Raw genomic sequence first — 21782 nt, 5'->3', positions numbered from 1 at the left:
CTGGAGAAGATTTACTCCATCTCACTGCTTAAATCCCAGCCTTTTCATCTTTATGCAGTACTATCACTTTTGCCCCTTATTTTCATTGATTTTACTTTCTTTTTAGGAAATTAATTTCTGTAGAAAGATTAAGATTTGCAAGTCAAGATCCTCAAACTAAGACAATTTGATAATAGCTCCAACTTTCAGCAATATCTTAACAGTCACAGGTACAACCAGCAATCTGAAACAGGTTCAGATATACTAATGCAAATGTGAGTATATAACTAAGGCAAAAACCAGTATATAAAAACTAACTATTGAAATAACATATGTATGAGCATATTTCATCACATACGTTCAGAAAACAAACCAAAAATCCCTCTCCCTATTAAAGTTTCTACATGCAGACTGAACTATTTACAAACTTCCTTTACATTAGGTTTCATGTAAAACAGCATCATTTCAAAACAAATGTCTAACTGAGTTCTAAAGGTTATAATGTCCATTATACTATAGTTTTGGAGAATTTTTAAAAAGCAATATTTATTTGGAAGGAATACTTCTATGATACTATAAAATTTTCAGATTCTATTTTGTTTCTGCATCCAAAAGTAGTTTTACACTTACTAAAAATATGGTTATATATGATCTGAGTCCAGAGCAAACCTTAATAAACTTCTCAGAGGAACTCATATCCAGAGGGCAGCCATGAAGTTAATATACCAAGAGTTCTTTAGTTCTTGCTGTGGAAAATTTTACATGGCCCCTCTTGTAAAGCAATACCCATATCAACCATGATATCTGCTATTTGAGATCTGAAGCCACCACTTCCTTTTTATTGGCTCACAGTTTATCAGATTTATATCCTTATTTCTATTCACACACAACCATGTAGGCTTTTTCCTGTTTTGCAATATTTCTCAAAACATCCTAATCACAGTACTACACCAGCATGTCTTATTACATCTCTTAAAAGCCACTGTATTTCAAATATAATTATTTCATAGACATTATTATGGGCTTAACTTCTCTCTGCCATATATTTCATATATAAATAGGAACTCTGATGTTCTGTAATCACACACAGGTATTGTGAATGTATACAAGTGCTCATAAATTACAGAATAAGCACTATACAAATATCTACAACATAAGCTTATACTTTTACTTTTCACTCTATTTTTCAGTTAAGCAAAGTATGAGATTTCAGGAAGACTCGATTTCTATGTACTTTAAAGTAGATAGATAGATTTTTCCTTATTATTTCAATGAGAATAATAAGTGCTATAAGCACTTTGGAAAATTCCAGCAAAAATAAGGGTTATACAAAGACATTTACATATAATATCCATGTAACCTAATTTATGAAACTGACTTCTATAAAGCTATTCATCTTCTCTTGGGATTTACCCATAGTCCTGAGTATTCAGTTTTGGATGCATACATACTCACAGAGTATTATAAAACATCTTCATTGTATGTGTTTATCACTTAAAACATACATCACATTCTCATTTCGGAAACTAAACACAGTACAGTCAAAGTATAAGTGGCAGAGCTAATGATATGCTCCACATCAATTATACCTCTCAAGATCATAGTAAGCACCCTCAGAATAGGTACGGCACATCTTACGGGAGCGAAGTAATCTGATTGCATCTTCACAAAATAGAGGATATATTGTGTGATCCTGGCTGCCAAAACATAAAGGGTGAACACAATGAAAAGCAACACAAAGATGAAATGAGGAGAAAACAACATGAAAAGCAAGCAATGTCAGCAACAGAACAAAACACTGGAACAAAACTCAGCTGGAACTTTGGTGAATTTTGCAAAACTACTTTTAAAAATTGAGGTATATTGGCCTGCAGCTGAGTCTATGAGAAAGGTATCACTCCAGTTTTATCTATCGTAACCTTTAACACTGTCATATATGTATGACATTCTGTATATGAAAATCACAGTATTAGCAAGTATTTATGTTTGTTGATTTAAATAATTTTCTTTACTGATTTTTTAAAAGACATTAGAATGATGTAAATATAGCATCACCTTCATGGACCACCAATTATATACTATTGGCACTGAAAAAATGCTTAAAAAGTGAAACACTTGAAGACTTACCCAGTGTTTATCTACACACTATTAAGAAAACTAATGCTGATATTAACTCAACACTCCTGAGTTTTCTACCACTATACACAGACTAATAAAAACAGAAGTGGACATGTAGGTACACAGCAGTACATGCATTATCCACACAGAGTCACACAGAGGAAAACATATACCTGGCATCCCTGTAACGGTGATCTGTGGACTGGGTATACCAGGAACGAGGTAAAGTAACATAATGACTGAGTAGTAGATGGCAGAAAGAAAAATACAAATATGAGACAATAAGATGGAGAAGGAATGATACACATCACACAACAGAAGACACAAAAATCTGAGAATATAGAAGCTAGAAAAGCATTGTGCAGAGCACTGAAATTATTAACAGAATTAGAAATCTGATATACAGTTCTAAAGGTAAAATTATCTAGATGATTCACACATTTATTCTGACAAGCCAATGGGAGTCTACAGATCAAGTGGATAGCTAAAATTTGGGCTTTTCTACATTATTTCAGTTAGGAGGAAAAAAATGTATAAACGTCTGTCTGAAAGCAATCTCAAGAAGTCAGATTACCTGTTCCCTTGCTTGAAGGCAGTGATAAGTTCAGTATAAATAATATCTTTGGCAGAGGTTTACCTAGTCTGTTCAAAAGGCTATCACCATTGGGAAATCTGTCCCCACATAGCTAGCTCCAGAACTTTCCCATTTCTGAGCGTAAGTTTTCCTAATATTTATCCTATTGTGATAAAAGGTGAATTTAGATGAAAGCCTTGTTATTATTTAAATAATTAATGAAGAGATATAATATCTGTAACAGAATATGCCAAAAAAAGTGCATGCATTTCAAAATAATAAAACCAAGATATTTATTTTTTGTTTGTATTTTGAAAATGTCAAAATTTATATATTTTAAATATATTTGTTACAGCACTAGATATTTTCCAATTATCAAAAATAGAAGAATGTTATTTCTCTTTTAGTATAAATATATGCACACACTACAGGCAAAATGGTTTTGAAAATAATTTTTCTCTTTCAATTTACAAGGTATTATTAGAATGCAAAGGAATCCCTGGTTTACAACTCCTCTGAAGTTGGGGCATCTTGAAGGAATGTCTAATCACAAAAGTCCACATTGGAAGTGTAAACTGGCTTCACAAGAAACATGGAAAACTTCATGTTTATCCTCCACTTTTATTTCTCATATCTTAATTTGCTTATAATTAATGATTTTCTAGTAATCAAACACATTGTTACAGGTAGCTATATTACCTACATTTATTATCTTTACCTCTTTTGCATGTGGATAAAATGTATTATCAGCCACATGTAAATATTCTTTATAAGCATATTAATTATATATAGTACAAGAGATCTTTGTGCTCACTTTTTGCCAAAAAAATGCAAAAGTATAGTCATCACTAAAAAGCTTCTAACTCAAAGTCCCTGATTATGCAATTTAAACTTTGCAGTTTGTTACAAGAATGAGGAGCCGTACACAACTCAGCAGGGCCCAATTTGACATGGTATGCTGAAAATTTGAAGATGAGATCCTAAGAAGGACTGACAATTAAGAAAATAATCATAGAGCTACACTGCAGGCTACAAAAGGTATTAGGGTTCTTCAACTAATGCACAGACCTGAGTACCAAAAGCACTCTAACCATCACAGCCTGGCAGTCAGCATGCTGCCAAGAAGCATTAAAAAATAATTCTATCATGTTCTTAATATTGGCTTTAGAATATATGCACACCCACAGGAAGAACAATCAAATAAAAATGTAGGAGTCTACCCCACAGTGATGATGGCAAACAACTGCATACCAGCTTATTCTCACCACTATGTGGTGACATTCCCAGGCTATATCCACATGAATACACCCTTAAATGATTTAGATGCAACCCTGGAATTAACACCACAAAACTCTTGCAAATATTATGTTAGTATTAATAAGCAATTAAGTGTTTCCAGCTGGTAGATGACATTTTAATGATAACAATTCACTTTCACTTCCCCTTTTATCTCTCCAGTGAATTGTTGACAAGTTTTCTTGATAGTCTTTCAAAAATATAAGACATCAATAAATATAATATATTCAACCAGTTTTTAAAGAGCAAAGCTTTAAACAAAACTAGGACTTCAAGCACAACATCTGTTACAGAACTTGAATTTCAGGGGAATGCAATTGCAAGCAGCTTAACTTACTATCCATAAGAAGGAACACCCCAGACTGTTCCCTTCACTTACTTGTATGTGAATGAAACACCATCAGTTAATGTTCTGCTTAGGATTTGAGCCCTAACTACTTTTCAAATCCCCACTAAACTATTTTAAGTGCCCAACCTCTGGTATCAAGTTTTGTCCTAATACTTCTAGAAACTCAGAGCTCTAGTGTTCTTACCAAGTTCTGAGACTTTTGCTTGCGAATGTATGACAGGCAGCTCAGCATTTTTTCTTTTTCTTTTTTTTTTTTTAAATTCAGGAATTCAGAATCAGAGTAAGCTGGCATTTAGATACAACCACATATACAGTTTGATATGTAATAACTTTTAACGAGTTTGAAATATGCTTCCTCTTCATCCAGAGCTCTGCTTGTCTATATAGAGAAGCAAGGTAAGCTTTAGCTTATGCTTGACCTGATTGTCTGGCATTACTAGCTATTCATACTTTTCCCTATTCTTTAGAGCCCATGTTATCCATGCTATCTAACTCATAATAGATAATAACTCATTATAAAATGTTCTTACAAGTGCAACATAAAAAATGATATTGTCTGAATTCATTAAGAAAAATCAGTTCTATACATGAATTTTAACACAGTAACTTACTAGAGTACAAGGCATTAATCATAAACCAAGAATATATAACCTAATGATGTTTGTATATTTTCATAATATCTCTAACTATATAACAATAATAAATATAGACATATTATTCATGTAAGCATGTGTCTGTCTTTGTCTGGAAATGGTTTCTGTTGAAGTACAGTAATATTTTCCATAAAATGTGCACTGTTAGTAAAAAAGAAAGGAAAGGTGCATGCCATGTCTGTATGGCAGAGAGAATTACCAACATCGCATAGGTCAAAATATGATAGTATGCACATTAGGAGGCAGCATATTTTTCTGTGCTTTATGTATATCAACATTTAAGCAAAAGGCTTAAATGCCATCTATCTTCTGAGCATCCAGTCAATACTCCACTATTTGCTTCTTTATTATTAATACTTTATGTATTTATCTTAAAATCAATTCTTTATGTTTTTATAAATGTGTTAACAACATAACACCAGAAATGCCTATCACATACCTAATTATTACTGTCCAAAACTGAAACAGATGCAATTTTCCTTTGGCTAATAGCCAGTCTAAAACACTTAAAATCACAATGTAAGTAAATCATAATGTAGTAAAATCATTAAGCTTTGCATTGCCTAAGTGCAAAAGAACTCCAGAAATGTTCCAGATCTGCATCTAAAATAAACATTTCTTTTGAGTTCTTCATGAAGATCATGACCTCATATGCACATGTAGATGGGAATGCTCGGAAGACCGTGGAGACATAGACAAGGTTTAGATATAGCAGATTTTTAAAAAGATAAAAGAACTCCAAGATACTTTTTTTTTTTTTGTAACCTTCATTTAGACTTCTAGCCTTTTACCACATGTTCCTTACTTGCTACATTATAGTAGTTGATGGCAGAAGTATATCAAATAATGGTATGGCAAAATGAAAATATTATTCTGCATCCTCACATATTTCTGAAACATTACACATTTTGTTACAGATAGCATATATAGAAAATTTGCAGCAGCAACTCAGTTCACTTATATTAAAATAATGAAGTTAGTCTGATAAGACAGCATTATAGGTTTTGCAATACATGATTAATGTACACCACCACCACCCCCGCATCAGGTGAAAACAGATTTCCACTATTCTGACAAGAAGATTCCAGACATATAGGCAAAGTTGTTAACTTTCCTTTTTTAAAGCAAACAGAAAATGATGATTTAAAATTTTCTGATGTCACTCACCTATTTTTCCATTTCCTTACACCTTCATAAAAATTCAGTGAACCATGAGGGTAACAAGACAGACATCAGTGATTCAGTGACCAATTAGATTGCCTAATTGGAAGTACTTAGTATCCTGGAACAGGCTTGACATACCAGAACGGTATCAGAAGCACACTTGAAAACACACACACATACACAGAGTACCTCACTTGAACCATCCATGGCATACCTTTCTGTTCTTCTTACTGTGCAAGGGGAGTTTAACCTGGTCTTTACTGCTTGGGATATTTTATTCAATAGTAAAGACGAAGCATTAGAAGATAACCTATTCCTTTCAATTTTCATTCTCTGTGACCAGGTCTCACAATTTGATTAACATTCCAGCTTCCCTATTAGAGTGAGAAGTTGACCCCCAAGTATTTCTGTGGAAAAGATAAAGTACTGGAGTACTATTACATCCTGACAATCTTGTGCTTATTGGAATACCCATAAATAATTCTGAATGCAAAACAATACTTTCTGTTCCACTGTTAGACCTACATGAATCAAACTCAGTTGACACAAGAAACTTCTATCACCCTATTACTGTTTATCTATTCTGATAGTCAGGCTTTTCCAGTGTATTATCTGATTGTAATTTAATTAATACATTGTATCATTGGCAACAATACTATCCTCCATTTTTAGTAACACTCTTACACTTTTTCAAGTGAAATAGCAAATTAAATGTATGACGACTATGAAATTATTAAGACTGCTAAAAAACAAATCTAATTTTTTATTGGTGTGAATGTGCCTTTAACCAAATACTCCCAAACTTTTCAGGTTACAATTTTCTGAAAATCTAGCAATGTGAAAAAATAGGAATTAGCTTAATCAGACTGCAGAGTAAGAAAGAGGTGGTTCTTTGGGTCGATTAGTCAGAAATTCAGGGGAAAAAGACCCACTGAAAGTGGTAGAAAGGAAAAGAGAGAGGGCTGGCATATGAAATTTAGGGTAAGTACTGTGGGAAGGAATGAAGTAAAAAACTGGGCCTGGGATCAAGTTAGAACTGCAAGATAAAGCTCAGAGTTGCTCAAGGGAAGAGGAAGCTGGAATTAATAAAATGATGTGGCTTCAGGGAAAAGGTGGGCTATACTTCCTATTAGAAGCTTACTCATTCCAATGATTTTAAGCAACTGCTACAACTAGTTACTTTTTCCAAACAAGTGAGACCAGTGATATGGCTCTAAAAGTTTAGATTCTCATCTGAACAAAGCAGGAGTTAATGTGCTCTGAGGCAGAATGTTTTCCATGTCGCTTCATAAACAGCTGGGAAATCACACCTAAAAACTACATAAATAAAATGTGAAGTCAAGCTCTCAAGCTTTAGAAAATGGCAAATGCCGTTCAAGAATAAAGCACTGGTCATATAATTTCCCCTGCTACATTTCATAGAAAAGATTAACAGAATGCTTTTATTTAATAGTTTAGTTTTTTTTTTAAAGGAGAGAACTAATTTTCTTTATGTTTAAACATCAACAGTTTTTCCACCAATAATGGTATGGATGCTTTTTGTCATGTCAAGTGTATAGAAATTCCTGCTTATGTCCTGGGATAGATGACATCCTAGAAATATTCCAATTGATTGCAATTGACAGCTTGAAGACTTTAGCTGTGAGACAACAGCAATTATCAGCAGAGAATTTGTGAACTGACACATATTCAATCAAGATGACTTTCAACAAGAAAATCAGTATCACATTATCACAGTGCTCCCCATAATGTATTTGAAGTTTCTGCTCCAAAGGGCATAACACTGAAGTCTTTTATCAGAACTGCAAAATTTTTAACATGGGCATTTTGTATGTGCATTTTATTCTGAGGAATGTATCTATGACTTTTTGTTGTTGTTTGTTTTTTAATTCAGCTCAAAAATTCTGAATCATGAATCCTTACAGATGTACCTACATTTGCAAGACTGCACTTCTCTTGCCACCTTCCTACTCCATCCCTCTGTTGGAAGTTATGATCTTTCAGCAGACGCATGGAGGCACCAGGTGGGTGGTGCAGATAATTGTCCAATTTAACAGTAATTTGACTGTGAAGTAATGTGCCCACTGTAAATAACAGCAGCTAAAGAGCAAACACTCTCCTTTCTGCCATCCTTACTGCAAGGCTAAAACACGGCAGTGCATGCGGACTGCAATCCCTTCAGCAGTTAAATCCATTAGGGCTCATGAGTGAGAGCCCCGGGAGAGGAAATTGTATTTAGCAACATTATAAGTAACTGCAAACAGAATCTGTTAATGGGAAGTGTAGGACAGTCTTACTTATCTTACTACAATCTCTAGTATGTTTTTTAATTGCAATTGTAGGCGTAGATATAAAAAAAAATTAGGAAGTGCAATATGCTATTAATGCACATGGTAAAATTTTGAAAGGAGAAAAAGAACTTAAAGAAATGCTGCAATTATTGAGATTTAAGTTGATGCACACATTTTATAACATAGCTATAAGCAAATTTTCAGCAATACATTTCTTTTACTTTACTGGGTATTTGAAGAAGCAAAGAAACAATGACATTGCATACCCACATATGGGTATGTACCCATATGACACACAACCAAAAATTGAAAATATTATCCCAGATTTTCCACATAAAGCATCAGGCATCCTTTATACTCTACAATATCTTTGTATCTGTAATACACACTTAAACAATTGTACTCTAAAATATTAACTAAATAATAAATGACAATTTAATTACATATTATTCAGTTGTGTATTTAATAAAGAATGTGAAAGGAGAATTATCTGTTAAGCTTTCTGATTTTACAACAGTGTCATGTCTCAAAAAACTCTTTTCCTAGTTTGACCTAATCTGGCACCTAGCTATTAACAATGCTGGATTAGGAGCCTGCTACTTATAGATAAAGCAACTGCCAGTGTAAAATGACTTTTGGAAATGTAGAATTTATATTGCTCTTGGCCACATTTAATTTTGTGTTAAATAATGGAAGCAGCTAATTAAATGGCATCTTATCTAACATGCAGCAGACTCATGATAGTGAATTATTTTGGTCTTCACTGTTTTGATTACAGTAACCAGAATTTTTGGCAGGTGTTTTGGCATTTACTTTAAGGCATGTTTAAAAAAAAACTTTCAACGGCACGAAACAAACAAAGTGTTCAACAGAAAGTCTGTATTTAAATGTGCTAAGGAAATCACCTCAGTAATAGTGGTGTGATAGTCATGCTAGTCCCAGCATACCAAAATACCATCTCTGAAGTGATTTAAAGATAATGGAGAATACTTCTTTAAATAATCATGTCTGTGACTACCCCATTACTTTAACACAGCAGATAATATCTTTTGTTCTTTAAAATGGAAACTGCAATAGTCCTGATGAAGGGATAGCTGAGTCAAAATTTTTGTTTTCTCTCTTGTTTTCTTGTAAGTGCCCATTAGAAAAATATTTATACTTTAGGAGTTTTCTCATACATTTCCACTGCAAGACTATTTGAGTTAGGCATTCTCTGAATCCTCTGGCCTACTATATCTACACTAAATTCAGCATTAGCAATTTCATGCCTCAGGGAGAGCACCTCTAGGATAAAGAATATAGTTAGTTGCTAAATAGTATCTAAGCTGGTTAGAGCTGCGGGCCTGAGTACAATTTCCTTACACTGTCTCGGTGTTTGTTGTTAACTGCTGATATATCTTTCAGAAAGTAATACATGGATATAGTTTTAGCTGATGTCTTATTTTTGGAACTATGCTAAGTTTCTCGCATTGTTCCTTTAATTCGCCTAATTATATTGATAGCTTAAATATAAAACTCTGAGGTCAAATCTGGCTGTTTCCAACATTTTCTCTGTAGTTGGATTAGTTTCAGTTTCTGAAGTGAGGTAAAAGTCTGCTTTAGGGAGTTTATTAGAACATGTCAAACTGAAGTTTACAAGGTTATCCCATTACAGATAAAAGATCTCATGGAACCTGGGGCTGCATTAGGTGATAAGTGTTCATATTTCTTGCCATTATAAATTTAGGCTATTTCATAAAAGAGTGTGGGTACTTGCAAAAAAACTCCTCACGTTTTGACAAAAATGTACTAGTACATCTATATTAAATGTATAGTTAACAAATTAACTTGATTTCCCACTTTGTTACCAGTATACACAGTACAATTCTGATATCTTTGATAATACAGCAACAGATACGAATTTTAACTGTAACTTTACCCGGTGAACAAAAATCACTATATGATTTGATAGCAACATTTGGCAGATTTAAAGGCTTGGTGTTTGAAATTAAAGCTATCTCAAATTAAATTTAAAAAATCATGTCTTTCAGCTTTTTAAAAATAATTTGATTTTCATTTCTAACTATACATTCAGTTTTGAAGGAATGTTTAAATTGCCATTAGACTTGAGGTCATTAGACATTTTCGTATGTGGTTTCATCTAACTCCTTAATGCCATATATCTTAGAGAACTTTACGCTGAATTATCTAGAAAAAGAAGGAAAGAATTGTCTTACTCATGTTCTCAGTCATATTTTGACTTAACAACTGAGCATGTCTACAAGAACGTACTTTTTCAAAGTCCCTTTTTTGCAAGCAGCTCCATGGGATAAATGGACCATGGAAACAACAAACCATCAGAGCTGTGGGAAAGCAAAGTGTGATTTTTTTTCCAGAGGTAAGTGTGGAACAAAAAAAGGATGACAAGTAGAAAGATTATAAACCTATACAAAGGTTCAGTTTTTCCACTTCTCCAAACTGCCTGCAGTTCCAGCAGTTTTCAGAATCAATACAATTAAAGTTACTTTAGGGGTTTGTGTACACACCATTGTTTTTTATTATGTAACACAGACAGTACAACAAATATTCACTAACAAAATTTGAAGTCTAATAATCTCTCCATTCATAAGACCACTGTCAAACTAACAATGAATATAAAACATGATAAATGTTTGGGAATACTCTTTTTCTATTCTCTTAAGTGTTGCCTAAAACCAATATGCTTCAGAGACTGTATGTTGCAATAGAGGCATAACTAGTCAACAATCTGATTACACAGGCAACCACTCACCATGTACAAACAACAGAACTTGTGTGTTTTGGAAAATACAGGTGACATAAACCTGTGTTCAGAGATTCAGAGCACACCTAACAATCAAATACCTATTCATCTAGAATGGTTGTGTGAAAATTCAATAATCGCATCACCAACAACTTTCTGACTTTTTTTTTCTGACATATAGTCTAAAAAAATAATTCTCTATCTCTAAGCCAAGCCAGTCCAGGAGGGATTATTTGATTGAAGTGATGGGGAAAGATTGTGGTGCTGTACTTCAAGCCACCTTTCACTGCTATTCATTTATCTGGGAGGCAGCAAGTAAACTTGCACAGTGAACAAACCCAGGAGCATTCTATAAGGTATATACAGGCTCTAAGGACAAGATTAGATCCTATTTCAAGGACGACTGGTCTAAAAAATCAACATAGTATTATCCCAAAAGCATTCTGTTCTTTTAAAGAAACAGCTCAGAATCCTTAAGTTACTGCCTTCTGTATGAAAATAAGATAGCCTCATGAGCCAACTAAATAGCATTCTTCTTTTCTATAACTTAAATAGAAATATTAAATAGTTTAATGCAAAAAAGAGTTAATCTATTATCTATTATACTTGTAATGAATACAGTCAACATTCTGGATGATAAATACTTGATTGCTTTTCACTATCATAATTTTTTTGCCCTTTTGACTTTTTTTGTCAAATTCAATTACAAATCACTTGAATAGATATGCACCTTTTTTTTTTTTTTGGTACTCTTTTTTCTAACTTACCTAATTAGGAACAAAAAATTGTAATTTTTTTTTCTGAAAAATTTTGTCTTACATTCCTTACAATCATTGACCATCACATTAGTGTTCTTTTAAGACATATTCACCTTTTCTGTTCAATATTGCTAACAAAAAGCCACTGATTTCTTAAATACTTTGTATTACAGTTAGCAACACCAATTATGGGCTTTGATGCCACCTGAGGAATAACCTGTAATAATCACCTGTAAAAGTATTAACTTCAAACACTAGTCAAATAGCACTCAATAAGATTACAAAATATATCTGTATTACTTCTTGCTATATACAATTATGAAATGGGACAATATCTAACAATTATGCCTCTCTGATTATAATGTGCAGGTTTTCAATTTGGTGTATAAGAAGCTGGAAGATGTTCAAAATTAAAGGTAAAAAATGCTTTTCCTTTTGATTTTCTGACCTGAAGACAATGAGGTGGGAAAGGTCTTATCAATATATTTTTTTAATGTCGCAAAGGCACTACCACAATTTATTCAGCAAAATTAACTACATAAGCCAACTATTGCGTGCAATTCTTTCTTACATCATTAAAATTCATAGAGGTTGCTATAACTCTGCTCACTCTTTAAGAAGTTCCATTAGGCAAAACATTAGTCATGGGAAGATGTGCCTCTAAACACGAAGACCCCGATTCCATTCTAACACGCATTGCCATAACCTTTTTTTTATTTCCCCCACAAAAAAGGCTCATAAAGTTTAGAAAAGACAAACACAGTGCTAGAATATACTTTTGTTATATCCGTGAATTGCACTGTATCCAATGGGAGCATTACATTAATAATGAGCTGAAATTTTCCAATTTTATGCCTCTTTATTCAGCAGCAAAAATGACCAAATCTACTGCTAGAGTTTTTAAAAGATACTCAGCACTTAAAGAATTTATTAATATAGTACACAAAAATATTTTTATAAAAAAGGACAACTAAGCTATTTGTCTTTTATATAGTACAATTTCTCACAGATTGTTCAGATTCCCTCTTGGCAGAGATACACTAACTTGACAGTTTTGCCAGCCTTGTGTGAACTGTACATTTTTTAATGTATATCATGTAACCAGTGGTTAAATGAGTAGGGAAATGCTCATCTGTGGGACTAGGTAAGTAATTTTGCTATTTACTTCAGTGAGCTACCATGCTGAAGTAATTCACCTTGATGAGTATAGGCTACAGCTGTTTCTAATTCCAATCAGATATTTACCTCTCTCTGTCCGGGGAGTAGTGGTCATCTATAACACGGTGTCTATCCATTCGGTTCAGGGTATTGTAATGTGCAGGAGTAGACCGAGTCCCTCGTGGTCCCTGATCCACATTCCGACTAAGAATAAAAGACATCAGATTCTGAGTTCTGGGTGTGCCTGGACCACATCCCCTCACTGGTTTGTACAGACAGTTATTAGCAAACACGGTGGTAATCGGTTGTGTTGGCTGACCTGTCTTTTGTATACTTTTACTCTCAAATAATTTTAAACCTCATGGTAAAAAAATTTTCTCCTACAGAAAAAGGTGTGAAGTCCATGCTAGGGATAGGGATTTTTTGTTTTGTTTCAGTGTTTGTTCTGGAAATGAGAGGATATCTCTTTTTTAATTAAAAAAGTTAATTTTAGACAAAATTTCCTTAGACCTTCCAGACTAGTACCTTCAAGGAAAATTTCCTTTCTAGCTGAAACATACACTGTGCAAAGAATTTTCCGTGAGCTTTTGAGTTTGGCTATACTATAAAGATGTAAGCTGTAGTAAGACACAAGGAGGACTTCAGGCCGTTATGGTAGAGTGCAGCCTGCTGAAAACATTGTCATCTGAATTAAACAACAGGTGCTTGTTTTGCACTGGAAAGTTTATTCTGTAATCTCACTAGCATAGAATCTGAAAAAGACAGAACTGTTTAATTAGGTGTAACTGGTACACATAGTGCAGGCTTCGTTAAAGAGCACCAATCACCTTTACAGTTTTGTACTATTTGAGACCAAAGCTTTGCCCATCAATTGCTTTACTCAGTTTAACTATTAATACCTACTGATGCACACTAACTTCACTTTTTCTGCTCTGTAAAACATATCCACAAGAATAGGAAGATAGAAAGACAACAGCTAACTGTAATAATTATTGGATAATTAAAACATAATTGTTTTGTATAAATTTGAAAATAACAGTTTGCATGCTTCCCTCCACGCAAATTCAAATTTTACACCAATAAATTCTTCTGCCTCCTGACTTTTCCTGCAGTTTTCCCTAGTTTGGGCCTCTTCCCCCTGCCCTTTCTTTCTCTTTTATACCATTCAGTTCCTGTGTCCTTCCTTGTCACTTTGCCCTTTTGGTACCTGTCATCCTTATCCTTTGTCACTTGCCAGTCCCTGATTAGTGTTAACCTGTATGTGTATTATTCGTTGCTGTTGCCATGCTGTTGTTTATTTCTGCATATAAGTGCTATGAAGATGTTGCACTACACATAAAGTTTTACCTTCAGTTCTACTTCATTTCTCATAAATCATTTCTCCCCTCTGGCTTTCGTGAAGCCAAATACAAAGTTTACTCTGGCTAGTAAACTTTATATTTGCCATATTAAAAGTGAGTACAATTCTACCTTCTACTCTACAACTCTTCCCTGCAACTTCTCTGCACGTGTTTTAACCCCCTTATTTATACCAAAATGAAAGAAAATCCAGTATAGCCTTTACCCTGCCATTGGACTCTTTCATGTATATTTGTACTCCAAAACGGACATTGACAGGGTTCCTCTGCTGTTCTTTGTTAACTTTTTTACTCTTCCCAACCACCAATTCTCATTCCTCCTTTCTGAATTTGAGTTTCTGTCTGACCCTTTTCCTCGGGGTCTCTCTTTTCATTCAGGTTTAAAAAAAAAAAAAATCTTGGGTTTTTTTCTGTCTATAGTATTATTGTCTTGTTTTACTCATCTCTTCTTTTGACTTAAATATTTAAGCTTTCTCAAGCTGTAATTTCTTTGCAAAACTTCCCAAAGATCTGACCTTTGCTGTCTGCCCACACAATCAAAACTCCTGCCTAAACTCTGATTATAAGCCTGTCCTGAAAACTCAGTCCCATTCTGTCTGCCTAAAACAGTTTCAATAAGATTGTGTTATTGGCTTATTGTTCTAAATAAATAATTTCTTCTTTGAATTTCTGTATTATATCAGATTCTGACTTCATGCTGCTTTTTAACATCCTACACAACTGTATTCTACTTCAAAGTGTTACTATTTCAGTTCTCTTTCACTCTGCTAAGGATGCCTTTGTCAGCCAGGTTTACTATTTAACAGAAAATGACATATTTTCTCCAGTGAAACTTATTCTATAAGAAAATTTGCTTTCACAACATATGTCTTCACTCTTTTGGAACTTTCTTGCAGTTGACAGAATGTGTACGGAGCAACCAGATAACAGGCAAGCTGGTGAAAAGGTGTAATTGCAGGTGGTGATGGTAGAGAATAATGAGCATCCTACCGGATTTACCACACCATTTCAGCCTAGCCACTTTCTATAGTCACCTTCATCTTGCTTTTTCAAATGCACAGTCTTAGAAAAAGCTAAACATGGTGTTGTTCAGTGCCTGCCACAGTCTAAACTCTATTCTGATCTACAGAGTCCATTAAATGTATTAGCTGAAAACATTACAAGAGCAGTAACAATTTCTTGTCAGCTACTATGCAATGTGGCTTTGGTGGAGTTTATTAACAAAATCCAGTAGAAGGACTGAGGACTGCAAAATGGCTTCTAAGATATAACAGCAACTTGCACTTTTATGGCCCAAGAGCTCCTGCCTGCAGAGGCATCAATTAGTACTTGGGAGATCTCTGGGAGTGCAGCATGCTTACAGCAGTTAGAACATGTCTCTAGGAGCACATGTATAACAAACTCAACTAAACATGGTGCAAATGTGATTAATAATGCTTATAGCTTTGCTGAGTACACGTGGATTTTTATTAGAATTAAAAAAGACATTTCTGTAACCCAAAGATTATGCTGCTTTTCTACAAACTCTCAAGTTCTGGCAACCCAATTCTCTGGGCTCGACAAGTCCTCAAAGAAATGATTTGGTGAGTGGGCAGGGAAATAGTACATAAATAATGCATTTGATTGTGACATTGTAGGAAATAGCTGAAACATTTTTCTCTGTAAGTTCAAAATTGTATTTAAAAATTTAGCTTTAGGAAAGTCAGGAAGCAAGAAACTTTTCATACATGTAAAAAATGCAAAACTACAAGAAAATGAAAAGAAGGTTTTTCAATGGTGTTAGACAAGTGTTAATTACTAGCTTGGGTAAAAGTTCTGCCCAAAATGCACACAGCATGCAGGCACACACAAAAACACAGACGCGCACACACACACACACAAAGAGATTTTGCTCACATTTATGTCTATATCCAAGACAAAAAAACCCAGGAGATTTAGCATAGGCAATTACTTAGACTGAAATCAGTATAGTAGAAATCAGAATAGGCCCCTCTGTATCTACTGTTTATGTCTCACTTAAAGTCAGGCTGTTTTTACATATGGTTTTAGATTTCAAGTAGAAACTTACAGTTTCTGCCTGTTAGCTGTCTGTGACGATATGGGATAATTTGGGATCCTAATACCTCACTAATGCAAAAGGATATCATTTATTCTGTGTCTGTTAGAGGAAATGTAAGAGGATGTTCTCTTAAGAGGAAATTCTCTTACATAAGTAAAAGAATATGAAGTCAAGAGAATTTTAAGCTAAAAAAAAGACCAAAGATAACAGAAAGGAAAGCAGAACACAAGAGAATCGGAATGCCTGTAGAAGAAAGGGATAGCCACATGTACCTGACATTGAATATTGGATACCAGGTCTTCAGTATTAAATGGGAATTGTGAGCATTATGGGCAAAGAAAATAACTTCCCTTTTTATTCCAGATGAATTACACCAGCTGGAAACCTACCCATACATAGTGACAAAAACGCTGGAAAACAGGCTTCATTCCCCTTTACATCTATCCTTCTGCTTCCTTTCAAGAAAGCTTATCCATGCAGGAAAATTCTTAATTCTGGCTTAAACAGTATATTCAATCATGTAGGAGTCATTACCAAAAATGGCTAGCTTTTGGAAGACATGTCCTGATCTTTGTTTCACAAGATAAATAGTTATCAGAGGCCTTATAAGATCAGGAGTTGATATTTTTCAGTATAAAATTGTATGTGTGTCAATTTATTCTTAATGCTTTCAAAGTTTGGAAAAAATAGTAGAAAGCAAGCTACTATGGGCAGGAAGTATGGCTCTCCCAGAACCTTAATTCTACACAGACAAAAGGGTTGAAAACAGCCACTGACAAATGAATGCTAAGAAAATGTCAAACCATCACATGCTATAAAACATGGCACTTTCTAAATAGCTCTTGAAAATGAAAATCTGGAGAAATATTTTCCTTTCCTTAGACTGGAATGTACTGATTTTTGGTGAAAAATAAGACAAAAGTAGGTGAATTTTTTCACATCAGTATAATGTAAGAAAAAACATTATTGGCTTTACATAATTTCATAAGATCTAACTAATTGATTGCCATTTTGAAAGTCTGGAGATTCTTTCCAGTATTGTACAGGATCAATACGACTTAAATTTATATACCTACATAGTTAAATAACAGTTTACCTTTGTGGGGGAGGGACACTGGGAGACCACGATCTAGTCCGTCCTATACTATCTCCACGGTGAGGGGACCCTGATCGAGAGCAATGATTAGATGACATAACTTGTTCTGGCACTGATAGCGTTGAACTTTGAAGATCTCTCCCATTATGTCGATAATCTAAAAAGAAATGCAAATATTCAATTAATTTGAAATTGCACTTTTTAATTTCCTACCATATTTGTAGTAGTTAGAAGCATGATAAAAGGTGGAACTTGATCAAGAATGTTATCATGTATTCTTCTTGGGTTTTGTAATAAAAAATACATATGTAAAGTTGATTCCTGTTGTTATGCTTAATTTAAGCACAGCTACAGTTCCTATAGTTATACTTTAAAAGTATAGAAATAAATTGCCATGCACCAAACTGGGGAATTAATAATAATAAATATATCCAAATTTACCATTTATTTGTGGTCAATGTGATGGACTAATAATAAAAATAAGAAAACTGTCTTTTTTCCTTAGAATACCATACAAAATTGATTATCGCATTTGTAATTAAAATTGTATTGTAACAATTGTGTATAATATACTTCAAACAGAAATATCCACAATTAAAAACTAATCCAAAATTCAGTTTAAAAATTTGGGATAGGAAACTACTATGGGGTTAAATACAGAGTTCGGGTTCAAGAAAGATTAGTAATTCAGAAACAATTAAAGAAACAATGACTCAATTACATCAGATTTCACTCACAGTTCTGAACTTAAACATGATTCCTTCACAAATATATGAGCTAAGGCCACGCAGACACCTGCTTACATCCTGGACCTAATCTTGAATTAGGATAATAGGCATAAATGGCCTAAGCAAAAGCCTTCCCAGTTACAATAGCTTAAAAGGCTACCATGTGGACATTTTACATAGGCTTTTAAGAAAAATCTTTTTTAAAAGCTGGATGTGTTAAAGTGACTGTCTGCATCTAATTGAAAAAGTTGAATTCACTGTCCCAGTGTACAATGCTCTCTGTGAAAAAAAGATGCCAGCTACACAGCAATTTCCAAGAAGTTTCCACAAATTTTGTGAGGATCAGATTAATATACGATGATAAGAAATGGGAGAATTGCAAAGATCTGATGGTAAAGTTTTGCAGAAATAGGTCTTCAGACAGCTCTTGGTGGCTATGACAACTGATATAACTGACTTTTTATTCTGAAGACAGTAACCAAGTAAAGAATATTTAGAGAAATCCACCTGGCACTGGAAATATTCTGGCTTGTATTTGGTCTTCTACTTCAGATTGTTCTTAGTTTTCTTCCTGGAAAATGTTTGGTAAGCACCTAAGCAAAACCTCATTAATTCAGTCCATTTTATGGTTCCAAGAATGTTCGATACTTCCAAATGAGTATTTATATTCACTGTATGGCCTTAGGACAAGGATATACATGGACCATTCTAATTGATAAATAAATTCTTCCTCCTGTGTTTAGGTGTAAGCTGCTTTGTGTGTGTCTGTGTATCTGTGTACATAGAGGGGAAAAATAGCACATCACCATTACATTACATTAATATAACAGTGTTGAGGATCAGATACTCCTTCCTCACTTCAAAGCAATCAAGCCACATTATGTGTAGTCTAAGCTGAGAGTCAGTAATGAACTACAGACTTTTATGCCATGTATGAAGTACACTTATTAGCATACACACTGATTAAGTATATAAGGACCAGTGCAACACAGTTCTGGGTGAAATCACCAAAGGAGAGACAGGGGAAATTTTACCTGTGTTTGAAACAGGGTGTTGTTCACTAACGAGTAAAATATAGAAGATGTCTAAATAAAGTTTTTGCAAGTCAGTCTGGAAATCAATAGACTCTGCAATTCTGCAGTTCTTTAACCAAAAGAGAAAGAGCTAAAGTAACAGCCGAAAGCTCAATAATGTTAAAATAAAAAATGTAACAAAGCAATAATAAATTTCTTAAGGACATCCATGAGATATTTGCCAGTTTTATATACTAAACAAATATTGTCTTCAGTACAAAAATAATGCATCGGAAACTATTACTTATTGATAAAACCAGCATTTCTAGAGAAAGCAGCGAAAGGATATAGAAGATATTTTAATTTGCCCAGGAGCTGGAAGAACATGAAATGCACTGCAGAGCACAGAGAGGCAGGAAAATGAAGTGGATAATTTTGCAGGTTCTTTGAAGACTCTGGTCAAGATGTCATCAAAAGAAAAATTCTACAGGTAACAGGCAACCAAGGGAATACAAGTGACCTGTGAGGAGCTTTGTAGGCCACTATCTGCTACTGCAGAGAGGAAAAGAGCTATAAGCAATTCTGAGTTAAGACCCCAAGTGAGAGCTCTGCAGACTGTTTTTGTATATACTACAAGTTATTTTCTCTATTCCTAAGTGTTATTTTTTATATTTTACTGTTTTTAATTTATGGTATATAACACTAAGACAAAAAGTATTGTGTAAAGAGTAAGAAATGTACTGAAATAACCAGCAGTTATTATGCTATGATATCATGCCATAGACTGAAATAAAACAATACCCCAAATCTGTATTTTCTGCAGATAAGCCCAACAGAAATTGGGATAATTTAGAAAGGCTTGGTTTTTTACTACGACAACAGGTGATTAATTGCAAACAGCATCCTTACAATGCAAATCACATCTTTTCTAATTTCACAGTGAACAGCTTATTCAAAAAATGTTTAATATTTCCATTAAAAATTGAAAAATCTGGAAAATGGCTTATCAGTTATTTTTGCTGATTATATTAATTGAAAAGTATCATAAATAGCAATAATAAACAAATTTCTAAAGATAGTCTTAAAGTGGCAGAAAGGTTTTAATCTCTAAAAGACAAGATGATACATTTGGGGAAAATAAAAAGTTATCTCCAGGAAGGCATACTCTGAAAACACATTGTACTGGGTTTGTGTGGCAAAGTTTTGGTAGCGGGGGGGCTACAGGGGTCGCTTCTGTCTGAAGCTCCTAGAAGCTTCACCCATGTCCGACAGAGCCAATGACAGCTGGCTCCAAGACGGATCTGCCGCTGGCCAAGGCCGAGCCCATCAGCATCAGTGGTAGCGCCTCTGGAATAACGTATTTAAGAAGGGAAAAAGTTGCTGCACAGCTGCAACTGCAGCTAAGGAGATGAGTGAGAACATGTAAGAGAAACAACCCTGCAGACCCCCAGGTCAGTGAAGAAGGAGGGGGAGGAGGTGCTCCAGGCGCCGGAGCAGAGATTCCCCTGCAGCCCCTGGTGAAGACCATGGTGAGGCAGGCTGTCCCCCTGCAGCCCATGGAGGTCCACGGTGGAGCAGATATCCACCTGAAGCCCAGGGAGGACCCCACACCGGAGCAGGTGGGTGCCCGAAGGAGGCTGTGACTCCATAGGAAGCCCACACTGGAGCAGGTTTTCTGGCACGACTTGTGACCCCGCGGGGGACCCATGCTGGAGCAGTGTGCTCCTGAAGGACTGCAGCCCGTGAAATGGACCAGCACTGGAGCAGTTCGTGAAGAACTGCAGCCCATGGGATGGACCCACGTTGCAGAAGTTCAGGGAGGACTGTCTCCCATGGGAGGGACCCCCTGCTGTAGCAGAGGAGTGTGAGAAGTCCTGCTCTGAGGAGGAAGGAGCGGCAGAGACACTGTGTGATGAACTGACCATAAACCCCCATTCCCCATCCCCCTGCACAGCTGGCAGGGAGGAGGTAGAGAAAACCGGGAGTGGAGTTGAGCCGGGAAGAAGGGAGGGGTGGGGAGGAAGGTGCTTTTTTAAGATTTGGTTTTATTTCTCATTACCCTACTCTGATTTGATTGGCATTAAATTAAGTTAATTTTTCCCTAAGTGGAGTCTGTTTTGCCCATGACGGTAATTGGTGAGTGATCTCTCCTTGTCCTTATCTCGACCCACAAGCCTTTTGTTATATTTTCTCTCCCCTGTCCAGCTGAGGAGGGGAGTGATACAGTGGCTTTGGTGGGCACCTGGCATCCAGCCAGGATCAACCCACCACACACATAAGTGAAGAGCAAGTTATTATGAACTTATATATAATGAAATAAAACCCATGATTTACTGTACAAGTACACATGACAGAATATTTTTTATTATTACCCTAATAATCCATATCTATAGATATAAAAAATGCAGAGATGGTTCTTAGTATTCT

General features: G+C 35.0%; 1 protein-coding gene across 50 annotated transcripts in view; it reads right to left on the bottom strand.

Annotated features, from left to right (window-relative positions):
- Nucleotides 1–21782, bottom strand: part of RIMS2 (regulating synaptic membrane exocytosis 2) — a 493527-nt gene that overhangs the window by 155863 nt on the left and 315882 nt on the right. For 46 of the 50 annotated variants that reach the window (XM_052787016.1, XM_052787021.1, XM_052787004.1 and 43 more), the window contains 4 exons: nucleotides 17615–17771; nucleotides 13189–13305; nucleotides 2271–2336; nucleotides 1569–1676 (listed from right to left, as the gene is read on the bottom strand). In XM_052787016.1, coding sequence (XP_052642976.1) covers nucleotides 1569–1676; nucleotides 2271–2336; nucleotides 13189–13305; nucleotides 17615–17771 — 448 coding nt within the window. The remainder of the gene's footprint in view (nucleotides 1–1568; nucleotides 1677–2270; nucleotides 2337–13188; nucleotides 13306–17614; nucleotides 17772–21782) is intronic. The other 4 variants (XM_052787029.1, XM_052787050.1, XM_052787055.1 and 1 more) reach the window with 1 other exon arrangement.

The sequence above is a fragment of the Harpia harpyja genome, chromosome 5 (genome assembly GCF_026419915.1).
Source record: "Harpia harpyja isolate bHarHar1 chromosome 5, bHarHar1 primary haplotype, whole genome shotgun sequence".
NCBI lineage: Eukaryota > Metazoa > Chordata > Aves > Accipitriformes > Accipitridae > Harpia > Harpia harpyja.
Note: the sequence above shows the minus strand (reverse complement) of the source record. Positions and strands in the feature narration are given on the sequence as shown.